We start from the raw sequence: 21,752 nt of genomic DNA on the forward strand, positions 1-21,752 counted from the left end.
CGGGTCATGTGGCCAGCATGACAAAGCTGCTTCTGGCGAACCAGAACAGCACACGGAAACGCCATTTACCTTCCCACCGGAGCGATACCTATTTATCTACTTGCACATTGATATGCTTTCAAACTGGTATTCAGAGGCAAATGCTGCCTATGATTCCTGGAGTCAGTGTTGAGCCATCATGGCTAGTAGGCAGCAGCTTGGGTGGGAGACTCCCTGGGAAGGTAGGAAGTAGCCTTATACCAAGTCAGGCCATTGGCCCTAGTTCATCCTGCATTGTCTGCTTTGACCAGCAGCATCGCTTCAGGGTTTCAGGCAAGAGCTTTTCCCTGCCCTACCTGGGGACACCAGGAGTTGAACCTGCGACCTTCATCGTGCAAGGTGTTACGCTCTACTACTGAGCTTGCAGTCCTTACCAAAGCTACAGATCCCTCATGTATGTTGCCTTGACATCCGTCATGAAGCAAAGGTGGGATATGCATGGAGTAAGTGTAGTTGCAATGCTTTGGGGAAGGGTCATAGCTTAGTGGTAGAATGATCGCTTTGCCATGTGGAAGGTTGCCGGTTCAATCCCCAGCATCTCCAGGTAGGACTGGGAGAGGCTTCTTTTCTGAAACCTGAGGGAGCTGCTGCCAATCAGTGTAGGATGGTGTGACTTGGTATGAAGCTACTCTGAGTGCCTTTTTGCCTAAATAAATGCCTATAAATGCCTTAAGTAATAAGTGAACAATATACACCCAGACTGCCCCTGTGGGTGGACGTTTTTCTGTATCAGGTGGTTGACTGAATCCCATTCAGCATTATGTCATAGAAGAGGACCTTCAGTGTGTCCCCCTGTTTATTAACCTTACGCCATCCTTCTCACACAACCCATTAAGTATTTAATCCATGCACAGATCTTTCCAGCTTTTAGCACTTAACGAGACGCAAGGGTTCCTGCCCTAGATGCACTTATCCACTTTAGCCCTTTTAAGAATGGGATTACTTGTTGGTTCTCAGAAGCTTACTCGCCCATGATACTATAATGAGTTTCTCAGTGCCCATCCCTTTCAGGTCAAGTATAGAATTAGCAAGTGGTCAATTGGTCAATATCGCAGTGCCGATTGTGGTTGCTGTTCTTTCCCTTCCATCTTTCTTATAAATTTATGGCCAGTTTTTAGGTATCCTTTTGACTTGGAAGTTATTTGAATGAAATAAAGATATTAAACACCCTATAGTGTTTTTTTTAAGTGTCCATTTGCAGGGCTCAGAAAATCTACTCTCCATCATGCTCAAAAGGGACTAAATTTTCTGAGCAAGTGTAGGTTGGCTGTAAAGAGTTCCCAAGGGCATTTACCAATGGCACACATTGCATCGTTATCATCATCCTGTGCCATCATCCCGCTTCAGGCTCATGATACGGTGTCACTTTGATGTTTTAAAATGGCAGCCGCACTCATGGGTATGGTGGCGGCAGCAGCAGCAGTGGCATGTCAGCAAGGAGGGTTGGAATACAACCAGATTGCCTTAATCTCAGATGGGGCTATGGAGAATCTATTGGGAAACAAGGCCCATCCTGTCAGCTCTGTTGAAAAACCAGCTCCATCATGTTGCTCCTGCCTTTGTACTCTTTCCATCCTGGTGGTATTTCAGTAAGGGCTATCATTTAATTTAAGAATTGGTCCCTGCTTTTGCTTTTCCTCCCCTCTCCCATCCTCTTTTTCCTTTTGTGTCAAATCTTTTAGATCGTAAACCAGTGGGCAGGGACTGTCTTGTTTTAATTCATTGTATGTAAGCCACTCTGGGAGCCTTTTTTTTGAAAGAACAGCCAGGTACAAATGCTCCAAATAAGAAAATAGTAGGGACGATATCACGAGCTGTGAAATAGCCTTGTATGTATATTGATAAAGTGTGTGCGCGCTTTTGTCTCTCCCCAGTATATCGATGGAGAGTTCTATCGCTGGCACGCATGACGAAATGTTGCAGGTCCTCAAAGAGAAGATGCGTCTCGAAGGGCAGCTTGAAGCGCTGTCATTGGAAGCCAATGAGGTACAAATGACGTCACCCCTTCTGTACAGGATGTTACTGAGGCTACTTAAAGCAGGAATGGGGACCCTTCATATGAAACTGCTGGGAGAGGATGTCTAGAGTTTTGGGGTTTGGTGCCACCAGTATGCTGATGACACCAATCTGTCTCTTTCTCATCTAAATTTCAGAATGCTATTTCAGGGCTTAAATCAGTGTTGGGTGTCAGTAACAGGTTGACTGAGGGTGAACAAATTGAAGTTTAAGCGAGAAAGAGGTGCTCCTGGTTGGTTGAAAGGCAGATCAGAGAATTGGGATTCAACCTGTGCTGGGTGGGGTGACATTCCTCTAATAACTCAGGTTCGCAGCTTGGATGTACTCTTAGATTCAGCCATGAGTGTAAACTCCCAGGCTGGGAGTGTGCTTGCATATTTAAAACCAATGCACAATATGCACCCGTTCCTGGAGACGTCTGATCTGGGAACAGTGACACATGACTTAGTCACAAGGCAGCCTGTATAGGGAAGTTTTTAATGTTTGATGTTTTACTGTGCTTAATGTTTTAATTTGTTAGAGGCAGCCCAAAGTGGCTGGGGGCAACCCAGTCAGAGGGGTGGCATATAAATAAATTATTATTGTTGTTATTGTTATTGTTATTTTTGTTGTTGTGGTGGTGGTGGTTGTTATTTGGTATACTGTAAAACACTGTATGTGTGTCTGCCTTTGGAAACAGGTAGGTAGCCGTGTTGGTCTGCTGTAGTTGAAACAAAATAATTTTTTTAAAAAATTCCTTCCAGTAGCACCTTAGAGACCAACTAAGTTTGTTATTGGTATGAGCTTTCGTGTGCATGCACACTTCTTCAGATATCTGAAGAAGTGTGCATGCACATGAAAGCTCATACCAATAACAAACTTAGTTGGTCTCTAAGGTGCTATAGGAAGGAATTTTTTATTTTTTATTTTGTTTTGCCTTTGGAAAGTGTTCAGAAACTTCAGTGGTGCTGCTGGCAGATTATTGCAGAACCTTACTGCAGCACTTTATTATAACGGCTCCATTGGCTGCATGTCTGTTTCTGGGCACAATTCAGAATGCTGATTATTCCCTACAAAGCCCTTACACAGCTTGAGTCCAGGCTGTCTGAAGGACAGCATCTCCCTCTGTGAGCCTGTTGGCTTTTGAGATCTTCAAGAGAGGCCTTTTTCTCAGTTCCACCAGCCTCATAGGCATGTTTGGTGAAGACATGCGAGAGGGCCTTTTCCATCGCTGCTCCCAGATTGTGGCACTCCCTTCCACTGGAGGCTCTCCTGGCCTCCTCTCTGTTTTCCTTTTCTCAGCAGGCAAATACTGTTTTGTTCCCAGAGGCCTTTCGCCACTAACTGGCTTTTGTGGCAGGGTCTTCTAAGAGTGGGTGGCGCAAATGGTTCTAAGTTGTTTTGATTTTTTTTTTTAATATGATAGCTTATTTAATAAGTTCTTCAATATTTATAACATTTCAGCAGCATGTTGTGAGCTACCTTGGGTTCTGCACTGGGAGAAAGGCAGGCTATAAATAAAATAAATAGTTTGTGGGGTTGCAAGCTGTAGTTTTACGCTGAGGAGAAAAGAGGTTGTAAAGGGGTTAGGGTGGGGTGGGGTTTTCTTTTTCAGTTGGGGGTGACATTTGTAGAAGATTATGCAAAAGCTGGATTTTGAAGAGGTACTTGAAGAATCCTATGAACCTCATTTGATTTTTCCGGTGCCTTGTGAAACCATCATTTTAAAATTGTTGTTTTTTTAATCATTGTTTTTTGTTCAGGCTCTCAAAGAAAAGACGGAACTGCAAACCCAGCTTGCTGCTTTGAACATGAAGCTTCAGTCCCAGATGGAGCACAGTCAGAGCAGCCAGCGGAAGCAAGACTCGCTGAACTCGGAGGTGGCCACTCTGAAGCAGTCTTGTTGGGACCTGGAAAGAGCCATGGCGGAACTTCAGGCTGCCTTGGAGGCCAAGAACGCCAGCCTGGCTGCCTCCAACAACGACCTGCAGGTGGCAGAAGAGCAGTACCAAAGACTGATGGGGAAGGTGGAAGACATGCAGAAGAGTGTCCTCAGCAAGGATAGCACAGGTGAGTAGGTGCTGCTCTCTTTATTCTTAACAATCATTATTTATCGAGCTGCGCTTTGTAAATTTGTTTAAAATATTTATTAAATGGCTTGTTCTGAAAGGCCTCCCAGCAGTGTAGTAATAAAATGGTAGAGAAAACACAGCTAAAATTCACAAATGGATTATAGATAGATAGATAGATGATAGAGAGATAGATAGATACAAATAAATCTATAAAACCATCATCATTAAAGCAAAGGTAAGACTGATGAGGAGCTTTAAAAAATAAATATACAAACAAACAAAATATTTTCAGCAGGTGCCTGAATCACTTTAGCGATCATAGATTTGGGCTGCCCTTTTCTGCAGCTTCTGCAGCTGTCAGAAAGAGGCCTCTATTGCAGTTGACTTAACTGCAACAAAGCATAAAACATGTAATCGAAAAACAGTAATTAAAAAAAGCGCCACAACTCCAGAGTCGTTCGCGACGGGACTTAACTATCAGGGCTCCTTTACCTTTACCTTTTAAGAACTACAATAATTGTTTTTAAAGGTGCAATGGAAATGTCTATAAAATTAGATGCTTGTTGCTTGATCGTTGCTGCTGATCGACCTTCATAACCTTTCGAATGATTTCCCTTGGCTTCTTAGTTCATGATCTCCGACAGCAGCTTTCTTCATTGCAAAGTCAGCTCCAGCAGGTGCAACTGGACCGCACCACGTTGACCAATAAGCTGAAGTCGTCTCAAACAGAGATTGCGTCACTGCAGAAAGTGCGGCACTGGTACCAGCAGCAGCTGGTTGTGGCCCAGGAGGCAAGGGTTAGGCTGCAGAGTGAGATGGCAAACATACAGGTAAGTGGGACTCTCCCTTGTTAGCTGCTGTGGCACTTCTCAGTGCGCACATAACATCTTGCAATTGAGATGGAGGAAGCTGTCTTATACTGAGTCGCACCAATGGTCAAGCTGTCATAGTAGTTTGCACACTGACCAGGCAGTGGCTCTCTAAAATTTCAGGCAGGGTTCTTGTCCAGTCCTACCTGGAGATGCCAGGGGTTGAACCCTAGCACCTTCTGCATGCAAAGCAGATTCTCTTAGAATCATAGAACCATAGAGTTGGAAGAGACCACAAGGGCCATTCAGTCCAACCCCCTGCCAAGCAGGAAACACCATCAAAGCATTCCTGACAGATGGCTGTCAAGCCTCCGCTTAAAGACCTCCAAAGAAGGAGATTCCACCACACTCCTTGGTAGCAAATTCCACTGCCGAACAGCTCTCACTGTCAGGAAGTTCTTCCTAATGTTTAAGTGGAATCTTCTTTCTTGTATTTTGAATCCATTGCCCTGTGTCCGCTTCTCTGGAGCAGCAGAAAACAACCTTTCTCCCTCCTCTATATGACATCCTTTTATATATTTGAACATGGCTATCATATCACCCCTTAACCTTCTCTTCTCCAGGCTAAACATACCCAGCTCCCTAAGCCATTCCTAAGAGGGAGCCTTGATCATGATATTATTCCAAGGCCATGGAACAACCCCAAAGAAAGCCCTGTCAATTGTTCCCATCTCAAATATCATGAGATGGCTCTGAGAGCAGAGCCTCTGAAGCACGTCCAATAAAATGAAATATTTTTATATTTCTTTGGAACAGAGGACATGAATCCTAACCCAACTGGTTAAGTTCCTTTCCCCTTTGAACTGCTGTTAACCAACATTTAGTATGACCTGCCCCCTACTGTCTTTCACAGGCTGGTCAAATGACCCAGGTGGGCATGTTGGAACATCTCAAGTTGGAGAACGTAACACTCTCTCATCAGTTAACGGAGACTCAGCACAGGTCCATCAAAGAGAAGGAGCGTATAGCTACGCAGTTGCAAAATATTGAGGTAAACTTCATAGGAATTTTCTTTGCACTCTCTTAGTATTTCCTGTAATATGGGGATCTCCAAAACTTCAGAATTGTAATATCTTAGAATTTCACGGACATAGCCGGAATACTGCAGTCGGAAGCAGTGTCTGGGCGGAAATCGCAATTCTGTGAAAAAAGTTCAACAACTTTGGGGAATGGGAAAGCTCAACTTTGCCCAAAACAACTCAACAACTTCTGTGCCCGGATTTTCACTTTCTGAAATATGGCTACATAAATATTTGTACCTTTCAGTTATAATCTGAAAACTTCCTTTACTTGGAAGAAAGATATGCTTTTACCTTTCTTTCTTTTTTAAATGTGCATAAGCCTAAAACACAAGCACTTAACAAGTGCTTGTTTGCATTCAGTTATAAGAGGCTGTACAATTATGTGACAGCTGATAACAAATTGTATCTAAGGATGTCATTAGGGGGCTCTGAATACCGTTGTGCTGGGAATCGCAAGTGAGGAGAGTGCTGTTGCATTCAGGTTCTAATTTGGGGCTTCCCACAGGCATTTGGTTGGCCGCTGTTGGAACAGAATGCTGGGCTAGATGGGCCTTTGACCTGATCCAACAGAACTCTTCTAATATTCTTAGGGATTGTTGTGTCTTTGGGGCTCAAATCCGGGTCTGCCAGCAGCTGCTGTAGTGGTGCTGGGAGCAAAGTGCTTGTGCAGCTCACCAACTGTGTGGTAGAGGCACCTCAATGACTCCTGCACAAAACCAACTGGGCAGTTTTCCTGAGCAGATGCTGCCATTGCTTTGTGCTGAGCTGCATACGGAAACTGCAAGCGTGTCTGGGAATATTAGAAGCAACACTGTTTTTCTGCCTCCCAGGGGCATTTGCAGTCTCAGTTTGCAGTACAGCACATGGTGTCCAGCAGTGGTTGTTCAGTTGTTAGCTTGCCCTCTGGTTTGAATATTTTTTAAATGAATAAAAGGACAACCTTGTCGTAAAATATTTCCCCTGCCCCCTATACCACCCAAAAGAGATCAGAATGCACATTATTTATTGAATTTGGAGGGGGTAATAATGTGGTAAGTGAGTGGTTTATTATTATTTTTGAGCAGAATCTGGATAATCTGGGTGGGAAATTAATTTGGGGTAGTGGGTTTAGTAATTGAACTGATTTGGGGTATCTGGGGTGGGGTTTAATTTAATTTAAAAAATATTTGGGGTGATGAATAAGTGGAAGATCAACCATACGTATAGCCTAACATCAACAGTGGCCTGAAGAGTAATTTCTTCAGAGCTCAGCAATCTTGATAAAGGTTATATAACTTATTAAGAGAATGAAGGAGTGGGTTGTTTTATTTCCAAAGCTCCTGCCTGTATTGTGTTGGCCACTTCCTCCTTTACTCATTAGAATTGTCTGCTTTGTCCTGACAGGCTGACATGTTAGACCAGGAGGCAGCCTTCTTGCAGATCCAAGAGGCTAAGACCATGGTGGAAGAGGACTTGCAAAGAAAACTGGAGGAGTTTGAGGATGAGAAGGAGCAGCTTCAGAAAATGGCGGATTCTGCAGCAACATTGGAGCAAGAGCTAGAGCAGGTATATGCAGCTGGTAGAGCGAATAGCTTTTCACGGAAAGCTTAGCAAAAGCCCATTCATACAGTTTGCATCTTACAACTGGAGAAAAACAAAACTGGAAGCAGGAGATGCAATCCAGTGAACAGGAGTTCATTTTAAAGTGCTTTTGAAAATTCTGGTGGAAGGCAAATGCTGATCATGACGAGCCAGCTGTGAGGATAAGGTAGCTGCCTCCACCCGTCAACCAGCCATTTGGTAGTAGCAACAAAGGGCATTTTTATTTGAATACAGTTCTTCTCTCGCTTTCTAATTCCCACCACTGCTGCTTCCTGGAGTCCCCCATCTATTAAAAGGTAAAGGTAAAGGACCCCTGACAGTTAAGTCAAGTCTTAGATGACTCTAGGGTTGTGGTGCTCATCTCGCTTTACAGGCTGAGGGAGCCGGCATTTGTCTGCAGACAGTTTTTCTGGGACATGTGGCCAGCATGACTAAGCCGCTTCTGGCGAAGTGGAACACTGAAACCAGAGCAACAAGGAAACGCCGTTTACCTTCCCGCTGGAGCGGTACCTAATTATCTACTTGCACTTTTTTTTGGCGTGGTTTTGAACTGCTAGGTTGGCAGGAGCAGGGACCAAGCAACGGGAGCTCACCCCATTACGGGGATTCGAACCGCCGACCTTCTGATCGGCAAGCCCAAGAGGCTCAGTGGTTTAGACCACAGCGCCACCCGCGTCCCCGCAGCACCACCCGCATGCCCCATCTATTACATGTCTACATTTCACATCATCCTTGTTTGCCTACCACACTGGTTTCAAATTCCCACCCCCCACTCCAAGCCACATGAAAATTGCTGCAGGTCTAGGGGGACCTCTTATTTTTTATGTTTTTTGTGATGTAGCAATTGCAATGCACTGTGCTAGATGCTGTAGGATTTTTAACTGTATTTTTTATTACTTCTTTTGTTTCTTATATAGAGCAATGTATTACACCTTATTTATTTATTTATTTATTTCATATATATACCGTCCTATACCCAGGGGTCTCAGGGTAGTTCACAGAATAAATATAAAACCACAAAATACATAATAAAAACAAAAACAACCCAGTAGCCTCCCCCCCCCCACACACAAAAAGCACATTTTAAAATGGCATAGGATGTAAATCAGATCAACCAAAGGCCTGGTTAAAAAGGAACGTTTTTGCCTGATGCCTAAAGGTGTATAATGAAGGCGCCAGGCGAATTCCCCTGGAGAGAGCATTCCACAGATGGGTAGCCACTGCAGAGAAGGCCCGTTCTCGTGTTGCCACCCTCTGGACCCAAGAGGAGGCACACGAAGGCTTTATAGGTCAAAACCAGCACTTTGAATTGGGCCCAGAAACTAATTGGTAGTCAGTGCAGTCGGACCAGGATCAGTGTAATATGCTCAAACTATCTTGCTCCCATGAGCATCCTGGCCGCTGAATTCTGCACCTTGACTTCCATAGAATGCAACCCCAGGAAATGCTCTGTCTCTCCTGCCACTGACCTAATCCCTTGGATTGGGGTAGCCAACTTGGTTCCCTCCAGATGGTTTTGGGTTACAACTCACATCATCCCTTGTCAGCATGGCCAGTAGTCATAGATGATGGGAGTTGTAGTCCAGCAACTTCTCGGGGTACCATGCTGGCTACCTCTGCCATAGGCGACAGTACTCTAGGCTCAAGGATGGGGAACCTGTGCCTGTCTAGATGTTGTTGATCTCCAGTTCCCTTCAGCCCCAGTCAGCATGGCAAACAGTCAAGGATGATGGCAACATCTGGAGGGTTCATGGGTTCCTCACTCCCACTCTATATGGGATGTGTGCGTTCATAATGGGAGAGCACCCTAACACATTTCCCCTTCTATTCAGCTGAAATTGACATTGCATCAACGAGATCTTCAGGTCGAGGCTTTGCAGCAGGAGCAGCTGGAGCTCATGAAGCAGCTGACTTCCACCCAGGAGACTCTACAGACCCGAGAGCAGTCACTGGGCGACCTCCAGACACGTTATGATGAGCTGGAGGCCAGGCTGACGGAGTTGCAGGGGGAAGCCACCTCAAAAAACGATGCTATCCAATATTTGCAGAATGAGAAGATTGTCCTAGAGGTGGCTCTGCAGGTAGCAAAAGCCGGCAAAGAAGGGCTCAAGGAAGGAGTCCAACATTTAGGAGAGAGCACTGAGGCGGCATCAGATGTTCTGGAGCAGCTGAGACAAGAAATAGTTGTAAAGTCAAGCCAGGTAATTGCTTTACTGCTCTTTTATGCACTTATAATCATCAACACACCTGTAAGCCAGGGCAACCTGCACAACAAATGTTCACAAACCTTTTATAACAGGGATGGCCGATGTCGTGCCTTGCAGGTGTTATTGGACCACAATTCCCATTATAAAAAAATTATTAATTAATTTATATGCCGCTTATGTTCCAGAGTAGTTTTTAAGCAATTTCCCCCCTTCTTTTTCCCTGTTGCTATTAACCAGCAGGTGCACTTTGGGATCATGTGCTGTAGAAATTACGCCTGGGAAAATTCTTGCTCCGGATGCCACAAAACTAGTTTACTTTTTTAGTCCTTGTCCAGTGCCCAAGTAATATTGATATTATTATTTCCCTCCTCAATAGGTAGAAAATCTCCAGCTTGAGAGTGCCAGTCTCAAGAAGCAAACCCAGAAGGTCAAGGAGCAGTTCCTTCAGCAAAAGGTGTGTGTGTTTATATAAGTGTTGTAAAATACTGTACTTTTCTTTGTATATTTTCCATCTATTTTTGGAGACTCAGATTTAATAAAATGGGGGGAGGTGGCTCTCAGAGTTGTTGAGCTTTTTTGTGGATGATTGCAAAGAGTTGTTAAGCTTTTTTGGGGGGTGGGGGTGGGGATTGCACAAGGTTGTTCAGCTTTTTTTTAGGGGGGATTGCCGAAAATCGCTCACCCGCACACAACGCAAAACCCGCCTATCGTCTGTCCCCACACCAGCAGAAGCTGCCAATAACCCACCCAATTGCCACAGCATCAGCCAATCAACACCAGCCCTTGACGCAACAACCAATAACACGCCCAATAGCCACTGACAGACACAGCAGCAACCAATCAACCGTTCACTCTATGCACTACCCATGTATAAGACACCCCCCACTTTTAAGCACGATTTTTAAAGAAAATAAGCTAGTCTTATACACGGAAAAATAAATAAATAAATAAATAAATAAATGACTCGTAAGAATGTCAGCTTATGACTGGGGAACTTAGGGGTTGAAATATCACCCTCCAGGCCTTTCTGTCTGGCTCTCAGAACTCTTCACAGACCATACACCTCACCAACCCTACTTCTCTTCGTCCTTGAGGGCTCGAATATGTCCTTGAACCTGGGCAGAGAATAGAGGTTTGTGTGTATGTGTGTGTAGAAACTTGCCTCCTTTACAAAGGCAAAAATTTCCATTGGTTGCTCCACCCACTTTTGCTTGTTGCCACACCCACCAGTCTTTGGAATATTGGCGAGAAGGGAATGTGGCTTTTGAACTGAAAAGGGGTCAACACTCCTGCTGTAGTTTTATATAGTGTAATGGCTGTTAAAACGAGCATGCCCTTCTCTTAGTCCTGCCATCCTCATGGGCTCACTCGGTAGGGACGTGGGAGAGGGCCTTTTCGGTGTCTGCTCCCAGATGCAGGCAACTCCCTCCCTAGAGAATCCAGACTGGCTCCCTCCTTCACCGGCAGGTCAACACTGTCTTTTGGTTACTGACTGCTTTTAACGAAAGGGCTGGTACAGTGCTGTCTTTTTTGTAATTACTGGTTTTAATACGTATTGTATACATATATTTTATCAGTTTTTAAAAATGGTTCTCCCCCCCCCCCCATTTTTTAGTGGGTCTTATTTTTAACTGTAAGCCTCCTTGAGTCCCATCAGGGGAAAAGGCGGGGTGTAAATAAATATGTAATTATATATAATGATAATGATAATAAAGCTAAGCGTATCAATTTCTTATCTAGGTGATGGTGGAAGCTTACCGGAGAGATGCAAATTCAAAGGATCAGCTGATCAGTGAACTGAAGTCCACCAAGAAGAGGCTGGACTCTGAAGTGAAAGAGTTAAGGCGGGAGCTGCTGCAGCTTCAGGGTGAAAAGAAATCCGTGGAGGTTGAGAACTCGAGGTTGGGGAAGGAAGTGTCTCGAGTTCAGCAGCAGATGGAGGAATTGGAAAGCCAGTTGCAAGCAGTCCAAAGAGAGCGAGATGACATGGAGAGAGAGTTGCAGGTGCAAATGAAGCCTTTGCTGTCCTTCTTAACGTCCATAATAATGCTTCGGATCAGCCTGTTGGAATACGTAGACAGTAGCTATGCTGTGGTCATTTGGAGGGCAACAAGCTCTCCATCCCTGGTAAACTGTGATGGGAATGAGCCTAGCCTTTCCCGAAGCTCTCATGATCTCCTGCTTCTCCCTTCTGCATGGCCACAGTGGGGAAATCACAAGCTTTTACTTCCTTTACAATCATTGTTTAGTGTACTATTTGAAACCTGTTTTATGAGCAGTGGTGGACTCTCCTTCCTTGGAGGTCTTTAAGCAGCGGTTGGATGTCCATCTGTCATATATGATTTTGTTGAGATTGCCGGATTGCAGGGGGATGGACTAGATGTCCCTCGGGGGTTCCTTGCAACTCTACAAACCTATAATTATTATATTTAACAATGTATTATTTCAAGTCAGCCAACTGTGGCTTGAAGTTGCCTTGTTTCAGATAAACCATTGTTAAATTTAACCACAGTTCAGCTGGCAAAACAAGCTGTGGTTAATTAAAAAAACACAAGTGAGACTTTCCTAATTCCTTGTGCCTGCACTGGAGTAGGACGGAGGGGAAAGATGGAACGATGAGACTTGGGGAAAGCAAGGCTCATTCCCATCATGATAAACTATGGTTTATGGCAGTGCCGCCAGAACATTGACCTGCATAGATGTTGGAGTGATCTAGAAAGGCAGTTCATAAATTAGCATCCCAGAGTCAATTGGATTGTTTGTGGACCATAAAAGGTCCACAAATTAGTTTTGTTTGAATTCATCCACTGAATGTGTCACCTTTGCCAAGTATATAAAATTAAGACCTTTTTATTACAGAAGAACATGTATCTTACAGTTCTCCTGTCCTGCTTTTCAGACTTTGCAGTTTGACAGAGAGCAGATGTCTGCTCTAGCTGAAATGAATGAAGTATTAAAACAGCAGGTTGATGAAATGCAGCAGGAAACCAAAATGTGAGTATGCCTAGAATAGCCACAGCAACTAGTACTAATTGATTTTGTTCATCAAGTGCCTATGGGGGGGGCGATCTGCAATCTATTAATGGGGGCATATTCTTCTTTTTGCCTTTTATCTGGATTTCTGATTCCTATAGCATTGGTGTCATTTGCCACATAATGGTAATCCAAGAACAATGCAGCACCAAATTAGTTTTTGACATGTTGGGATCACAAACATGAACTATTTATATGGGAATTGCTCTTTTAATTATAGGTAAATGGGTAGTCTGATGTAGCTTCAATTGCCTTTAAAATTAGGCAAGCTTTTCTTGCCCAATGAGACTAAAAATGTATGTAAGGCAGATTTAAAAGCATAAAAGCCAAAAGAGTGGGTTTGATTCTTACAATATGCCTTTGTGTGGTATGATTAATTTGCTTGCCTGTGTTAATGCGGTGCATGTTTGTGATCCCATTTGCTACTTAATCCTCTTTAGTACCAAACTACAGTGGAATTATTTTTGGGAATATTGCCAGCATTCTGCTTTTAATGCTGTTTGCTCTTTAACATATGCTGTGTACCACTGATGTCATATCAGTCTTCTGGGTCAGATTCAGGTTGTATTAAATTTAGAGTGATAGCCAATGTCTTAAGTAGACTCCCACTCACCCACCCTCCTCCTAGTGGGGGACCTTCTCTGTTGCAACATCCTTGATGCAAAGCGTGGCCGGCTTAGAGTAGTCCTTAAGTTAGCAGTTCAGAATACAGACTGATCTGACTTAAGAGATATAGCCCATTGGAAAGTTCTCCTATGGGGCTTAATGCAGTCCCACTTTCAATGAGGTTTGGGCATGAGCTTGTGTAGTAGAGTGGCTAGATTAGGCCCTAAGAGTCCATGGTTCAATTCACCACTTGGCCATGAAGCTCACTGGGTGACCTTGGGCAAATCACTGCTTCTTGCCCTAACTGTACATCATAGGGTAGTTGTGCGGTTTAAATGAAGAGGGACTTTGAGAGAGTAATTCCTATCATTTCCCTAGTTATTGTGCTGTTGGATTTATTTCAGAGTTTCCTGCCTATTTCCCACTTTGCCCATTTCACTTAATTAACAGTTGAAAGAGAACATGAACCTAGTGAATGATGACTTAAGACTGGCCATCTTTGTCTGCCTTCCGTCTCCAACATATCCCACCATTATATTGATGGCATCCATTCAGGTGTTTAGATTTTAAGGGTACGGTAGTTAGATTTACACATGCTGACCTTTATGCAAGGCATGAGAAGCTCTGGGTGTTTCTAAATGCCCTCCAGGTTACATTTTTTGAGATCAGACTGGTACCAGGGCCAGGAAAGTTTGTAATGGAGGGTCCCCTGGCTATTAAGTTATGTTAACTATTTATAAACCATAGAATAAGTTTGGATTGAAACGTGCCTATTAGCATCATGGAAGAGTATATAGTTGGCTGGAACCTTTAAATGTCCAGAAGGCGAGGTCCTACTTGTTCATCTTAATGTGGAGCTTTTTTTGAGGTAGCTTTTTGATATAACTTTCAAAAAAATTGTACTTTCAGGGCCTTTACTGAACAGAAGCAAAAAATGAAACGACTGGGCTCAGATTTGAGCACAGCACAGAAGGAGATGAAAGCAAAACACAAAGCTTACGAGAATGCAGTTGGGATCCTCAGTCGCCGGCTACAGGAAGCCCTCTCAGCAAAAGAATCGTCTGAAGCAGAGCTGGCCAAGTTGAAGGCACAAATCTCTGACAGTGAAAACAGCCACGCTGGCCTAGTAAGCAAAATTCCTGAGCAGGCCTAACTTCACTCACTTAAAACAGGAGTGGGGAACTGGATCTGGCCCAGTGAGTCAGTTGTCTGTCTCCTTCCCTCACTGGAGACCACTGGTGGGTGAGGGCACCCACCTGACATCCAGAAGACATCAGGTGACCCATTTTGGGGGGCCTGCACAGTTTGAAATCAAACTGTTTGGGCAGATGTGCAGCCTGCAAAACATGTCTTGAAGCTATTTGCAAGACCCAGTGATCATTGAGTTTTGCAGAGCCCTTTCAGAGTGCCTTTCCAAGCGCTCTGCAAGTTCTGAGAATCAGCTCATTGCTGGATTTTGCAAAGTGATTTGTGATGGACTCTGCACGACCCGACGATCAACTGATGGTAAGGTTCTGCAGAGTGCTTTGCACAGGGTCTGCAAAATCCCTTTTGGCTGAGCCATATATATATGGTGTGGCATCGCAGAAATGGCCTTTTGGGGCCTAGTGTTGCTTGTGGAGCCGATGTTCCACACCCAAACTTTAAGCAATTGAATTCCTACCCCAAGTGAGATGCCTAACAAGACTTACTCTGTCTTTTCGCCTTCAGGAAAGGATTCAGGCTCTGGAGACAGAACTGGAGGTTCTCGGCCACAGTAAGATGGTTCTAGAAAAGGAACTGCAAGAAGTGATCTCACTCACCAGCCAGGAACTGGAGGAGTACAGAGAGAAAGTCCTTGAACTTGAGGACGAGGTAATTGTGTTGGCTTCTTGTTATCATATACCCGGTATCTCCTTGATGTGGTGCTGCTTCTGTAGGCTGGATGCATGTAACCAGTTCCTGAGGATCAGCACTTGCCTAAATCTATCTAGTGGAGGAAGATTGTTGCAGAAACTGATCTATGAACTACAGCAGTTGTGTGGAATATATCTCAGCCCGAGGGCCACATTCCTTTCTGGGCAACCTTCTGGGGTCAACATGCTGGTGGTGGGCAGGGCCAGAGACAAAAGTGGGTGGAGCCATGAATGTACATGTTAACGTTTGTACAGAAGGCAAGTATCAACAACAACAACAACAACAACACTTTTATTATTTGTACCCTCCCCCATCTGACTGGGTTGCCCCAGCCACTCTGGGAGGCTTCCAATATATATATATATATATATATATATATATATATATATATATATATATATATATATATATATATATATATATATATATATATATATATATATATATATATATATATATATATATACAGAAGTTTTTCATGTTTAATGTTTCATTATTAATATTATATATATATATATATATATATATATATATATATATATATATATATATATATATATATATATATATATATATATATATATATATATATATATATATATATATATATATATATATATATATATATATAATATTAATAATGAAACATTAAACATGAAAAACTTCTGTATATAGTATATGCCCCTCATTATCTACGCAAAAATGAGGCATTGTCAGATTTTAAGGATAGCTTCCAGCCAGACATAAAAACATTCAAGGCAGTTACAGTAAAGTGTGTGGCCTTGGAAAAGTACTGAGGGTCAGATAGAGAGACTTGGAAGGCTGCATTTGGTTCCTGCGCCTGAGGTTCTCAACCTCAGAACTATGGAGCTCTGATTCAGATTTCACCTCTGCCACGAGCTCACTCTGCCATTGCTGGCACAGAAGGTCAACAGTGTTGGGCACCTGCTAAGGCCCATGCAGGGTTGGACTTTGGTAATGTTTTGTAATATGGCGCCCCGTGCGAGGCCAAAATTTGGTGCCCCCAAATGGATCTTCTCAGTTATGGGTTTTCTCAATTTTGCTCCCGCTCGGCTTGGTGCCCTGTGCCACCCACTGCCCATGTTCCACCAGGGCCCTACTGCCATTTCCCAGCAGCTTCCTTGCTCTTCTACCACTGCTATTCTTTGCCTGCTGTGCACCTGCCCTCTCCAAATGAGTCTAACCTCTGTGTGCCTTGCCCTGCCCTATCTCTCCCCTGGGAGGCAAGTGCCTGTTCAGGCCAAGAGAAGGAGGGAGGTAAATATGCAGCAGTAACAGCAACCAGAAGGAGGGGGCCCCTGCTAAGAGTCTCTTGCCCAAGGGAACTTGCACTGCCTTTGGCAAATCTATGCTTTACAAGTCCCTTCTGCAGTATGGGGGCAGTCCTGCTCTGCCTTCCAGCTTTGTTACGTTACAATAACGTAGTATATGTGAAGCATCTTGAGCACTGAAAAAAGCTGTACAAATGCTTGTTGTTGTAATGCCATATGTGGTGCTTGGGTTCAAGGCCTAACAGATTCCTTAGCCCTCTGGTTAATGCACGATAGCCAGTACAACACGAGGCACTACGATGCTCTAGACTTGGCATTGACTTGTGAGTTTTGCCATGCGGGAAGCTCAGCTGTGCAGCATAGGACATCGAAATGAATGTAGATGATGTAAGGACATCCTCCTTCAGGTCCAGACAGAACTAGATTCGCGGGTGTACCAGCTGAAGTAAACCTGATGCAACAGCTGTACCTTAAATTGTTTTGACCAGGATGCCTCCAGGGTCTGCAGCTTTACACAACACTTCTCAACTCTGCAGTTACACAAATATACTTGTTATCTCGCTTTCCTCCTCCAGGGAGAAGTGATTTTCTTTAACGAGTGATCATTTTTGAGTTGAAAACACTGGAAATTTATACAGCCCATTAAAAAAGTAGGAACTCCACAGTGGACTGTCCCCAAACCATCTTTCAGATTTGTATTTAAACAACCTGAAAAGCTTGGTTGAAAAAACCAATTAATTCCTCTATGCTGTGCGTATCTGGGCAAGTAAGGGGAAAGTATTCTAAACGGATACAAGTCTGGAATACAGTTTGATTGTTTTACTTCGCTAGCTACATTTCTGTACCACCCTTTAGCCAAAAAAAAAAAAAAAAAAAGTTATCTGGGCAGTGCACAGACAAAAGGTGGAACCAAGAAGTGAAACAAACAAACAAACAAGCATGGTCATACCTCAGTTGGTTAGAGCCTGGTGCTAATAACACCAAGGTTACAGGGTTGATTCCCATAAGAGACAACAACTGCATATTCCTGCATTGCAGAGGTTTGGACTAGATGATCCTCTGGGTCCCTTCCAACTCTATGATTCTAGCGCCGTATCCAACTTAGTCCTACTCAGAATAGACTCATTGACATTACTGTATGTAAGTTAGTCATGCCCATTACTTTCAGTGGGTCTCCTATGAGTAAGAATATAAGAAGAGCCTGCTGGATCAGACCAGTTACCCATCCAATCCAGCATCCTGTTTTCCCACTGGCCTTCCAGATGCCTATGGGAAGCCTGCAAGCAGGACTTGGGTGCAACACCGCTCTCTCCTCCTGTGGTTTCTAGCAACTGGTGTTCATAAGCATCCTGCCTCCAACAATGGCGGTAGCATTGGATACAAAACAGCATCTGAATAAGGCCAGCAACAGAAATAAAGCAAAGAACTTTAAAAGCACAAAAAATGGAACTCAGAAAGGTTTTAATCTGTACTAGATGAGCCTCTCTGGACAGTGCATTCCAAAACTAGGTGCCACTACTGAAAAGGCCCTCTCCCTAGAAGCCGTCTGACAGGTATTCAAGCAGAAGGGCCTCTGAAGGTGATTTTAGGGTCTGGGTACTTCTAACAGATAATTCATCGGTTTATAAAAATTTGCCCCTTTCAGCGTTTCTTCATTGTTTGCTACTCAGTGACATTCAGTGAGCCTGCAAAGTGATTCCTTATGGTGGCTGCAGTAATCGTTCCTATTGTTCATTTAGCTTCAGGAAGCCAGGGGCTTCCGGAAAAAGATAAAGCGACTGGAAGAGATGAACAAGAAGCTCTCCCTTGAGCTAGAGCATGAACGCGGGAAGCTCACTGGTCTCGGCCAGTCCAACGCAGCTCTGCGGGAACACAACCGCATCCTCGAAGCAGCACTAGCAAAGAGAGAGGCGGACCTGGTGCAGCTGAATCTTCAGGTACTCTGAGCTGTTTCTGCCTGGGCTGGTGCTGTAAATCGGTTCCAGTTCTTTAGGTTCTCATTCATTTTGGTCAGTGGTCTGTGAATATTACATAGGAGGGATGTATCGTATCATATTGGAGGGACATGGGAAAGGGCCTTCTTGGTGGCTGCTCCCAGGCTCTGGAACTCCCTCCCTGGAGAAGCTAGACTGGCTCCCTCCTTGTTGTTCTTCCGCTGACCAGTGAAGACCTTCTTGTTCCAACTTGGGAAATGACTGCTTTTAATGAAAGGGCTGGTGCTGTGCTGTTTTTATTGTAATTATTTGTATGCTTAAAGCAGATTGTATATATGTATATAATTTTAATAATTTCAAGGTTTAATTCCCCCCCCCCCCCCGCGTTTTTAGTGGTTCTTGTTTTTATCTGTAAGCTGCCTTGAGTCCCGTCAGGGAAAAAAGCAGGGAATAAACACACAAAAACACACATTTGTACACCATTTAATCACTGTCAGCTCTAAGTGGCGCACAAGAGGCTCAATACACAAAGACTAAAAATGAGCTAAAACTCATTATAAAATCAGAGTTTGATTTAAAAAGCCTGCTGGAAAGCACTTGAAATCAACCTCAACAGGAAGAGAGTTTCACAAAACTGGTCCCACAATGCTGAATGCACAGCTCCTTGTCAATATGAACCGTACATCTAAACCATGGGGAGTGTAGTTTGTTAAGGTTTCCGAGAGTTGTCCCGAGACCCCTATTTCCTTCACCGAGCTACAATTCCCAGAGTGTTTTAACAGCCAATCCCTCTTCCCAGGGTGCTGTGGGAACTGTAGCTCTGTGAGGGGAATGGGAGTCTCAGAACAACTCTCGGAAACCTTAACAAACTACACTTCCCATGATTCTTTGGGAGAAGCGTTGACTTTTTCAAGTGGTATGTTGACTTTTTCAAGTATGATGCTGCTTTAAAGAGCATATGGGGCCTTAGTTAAGCACACATGCTTTCAGAAAGCATCAGTCAATGCAGTGAGCAAGACCAAGGACACCGGCTTTAAGTCCTTTGTATCAGGAGGGTTCACCTTGTGGGTTTTGTTGATGGCCCAGGTCCAGGCAGTTCTGAAGCGCAAAGAGGAGGAAGACCAGCAAATGAAGCAACTAATCCAAGCCTTGAAGATGGCCTTGGAAAAGGAGAAGACAAAGGTCAACAGCCTTAAAGAACAGGTAAGAACTGGTGTGTGTGTGTGTGTGTGTGTGTGTTACTTTTCACCATGAGCATTTTAAGACTTGCCTGCAGAACTGGGCAGAGGGCCCTGTGTGTGGTATGCATATAAATGAGCAGCAGCCATTAAGGACTGTTGCATGATTATGGTTAAATGGCAATGAAAGCCCTCCATTTCAGATCTTGGCTGAAGCCACAGGCTCAGTGGATGGCCTCTGATACGCTAAGACCTCCCTAGTCCCTATTTCTATCTGCAGGAGGAGGATGCCAAAATTGTCACATGACAGGCTTATGCTATGATTGCCAAGGTATTGCATGTAAGTTTTTGGACTACAATTCCCATCAGCCCCAGACAGTGTGGCTAGTTGTCTGGGATGGTGGGAGTTGTAGTCCAGAAACATCTGGAGGGGCCAAAGGATCCCCAGCCTGGAATATGAGAGAGAGAAACTGCAGGTGCCCAGTAATAAAGATGGAGAAGGGGCACTCTTTAATTGTAGGCTTGCGGTCCTTAAACAGAGATGTAGCACACATGGGGGAAAGGGTCAGGGAAATGGATGGGGTAGGATGACTTTGATATAACGATCTATACACTGATGCTCTATGCTGCTATAGGTTGCAACAGTCAAAGTTGAGGCAGCGCATAATCGCCGTCATTATAAAGCAGCTGCCCTTGAACTTGGTGAGGTGAAACGAGAGCTGCAGGCCAAAGAAGTCCTCATCCGGGCCCTTCAGGCTGAAGTGGACAAACTGCAGTGAGTATCACAAGGAAACTGAAGCTGCATCTCTATTAAAAATATGTATAGTTTGGCGTTTTTGGATTAGGTTCCATGGCTGCTTTAAAAAAACCATACTGTATATTTTAGGAGGAATTGCAAGGCCTCATGGGTTAACCATGAATGGAGGGCTATCGCATGAATAAGGGGAGTTGGGGGCAACCCACTGGGCCTGCCCCCCAACCTCCCACCTGGTTCTACCCCACTGATTTCCACACATTTGGGAGCCTTTATTATGTGGGGAGGAGCCTGCACCAGTGCAGAACTTCGCCCAAGAAGTGGAGGTCAAGGGATGGAGTCAAGTGGCTGAGCTGTATTGGAAGCCAGAATGGAGAGCTGGTGACTGAAGGGAGCTGCATGGATGCATTTATCTGCCTTATCCCCAGGAGGGGGCTCTCTTTATCCTCTGTGAAGCTAGCTCTGAAAGAATTCTATCTGCTGATTGTTCTGTGCCTTCTACTGCAAAAAAAACACGGCAGTTCTCCTACTTTGTGGTCCTTTGGTTGCCTGCCTTTGGTGGTTACAGCCCCCCATTTTCATTCTAGCATGATTGCAACCTTGGTTGATAATGTATTGAACTAACTTTAACATGTACAGTTTATTTTCTCTCCCCTCCCCTCAGTGTTCTTGCTGTGCCTCAAGAGAGGTGTGCACTGCAATCTGAGAGCTGCACTCTCCTCACAGTGGTGTGAATCTGTCTTTTTGTTCTAGAGTTGAAGATGGGAAGCATTCGGCAGAAGTATCCCAGTTCCAGGAAGAGCTGGCAGAAGCTCGCTCCCAGCTTCAGCTCCTCCAGAAGCAGCTGGATGAGCAACTTAGCAAGCAGCCTGCAGAAAACCAAGAGGTGAAGCCATCAGTATTGCTCATTCACTGCTTCCTTACTTGAATGTCCATCCGGGGGCATTGTTAGTGGTGTGACATTTGACACTATCTATTTCTGAGTGGGGAATGATTTGATGGGTGAATCCAGGTTATTAAACAGGGCACCAGTTGGGTGAAATATGTTTAATTTAAAATTACCTTATCTAGAGATTATGGTGGGGGTGGGGAGATGAATGGGAGCAATTGAGGGCAAACTGAATTTATTTGGGAAATTAATTGAGAGTAAATGAATTTTAAAACGACTGAATTAGAGTTGGGAGCAAAATAATTGAAGAATTTACCTGGAGTGGGAATTTGCCGGCCGGCCTCCTGCGGCATTTTAGGTTCTAGGTTTTGCATCTATATGTATA

General features: G+C 44.1%; 1 protein-coding gene across 7 annotated transcripts in view; it reads left to right on the forward strand.

Annotated features, from left to right (window-relative positions):
* Positions 1–21,752, forward strand: part of GOLGA3 (golgin A3) — a 35,480-nt gene that overhangs the window by 7,324 nt on the left and 6,404 nt on the right. For all 7 annotated transcript variants that reach the window (XM_033174454.1, XM_033174453.1, XM_033174455.1 and 4 more), the window contains 15 exons: positions 1,914–2,025; positions 3,798–4,104; positions 4,734–4,936; positions 5,829–5,966; positions 7,381–7,542; positions 9,411–9,779; positions 10,162–10,239; positions 11,526–11,789; positions 12,685–12,779; positions 14,334–14,550; positions 15,135–15,278; positions 18,352–18,549; positions 19,633–19,749; positions 20,360–20,499; positions 21,232–21,364. In XM_033174454.1, coding sequence (XP_033030345.1) covers positions 1,914–2,025; positions 3,798–4,104; positions 4,734–4,936; positions 5,829–5,966; positions 7,381–7,542; positions 9,411–9,779; positions 10,162–10,239; positions 11,526–11,789; positions 12,685–12,779; positions 14,334–14,550; positions 15,135–15,278; positions 18,352–18,549; positions 19,633–19,749; positions 20,360–20,499; positions 21,232–21,364 — 2,677 coding nt within the window. The remainder of the gene's footprint in view (positions 1–1,913; positions 2,026–3,797; positions 4,105–4,733; positions 4,937–5,828; positions 5,967–7,380; positions 7,543–9,410; positions 9,780–10,161; positions 10,240–11,525; positions 11,790–12,684; positions 12,780–14,333; positions 14,551–15,134; positions 15,279–18,351; positions 18,550–19,632; positions 19,750–20,359; positions 20,500–21,231; positions 21,365–21,752) is intronic.

Source organism: Lacerta agilis, chromosome 17 (genome assembly GCF_009819535.1).
Source record: "Lacerta agilis isolate rLacAgi1 chromosome 17, rLacAgi1.pri, whole genome shotgun sequence".
Lineage (NCBI taxonomy): Eukaryota > Metazoa > Chordata > Lepidosauria > Squamata > Lacertidae > Lacerta > Lacerta agilis.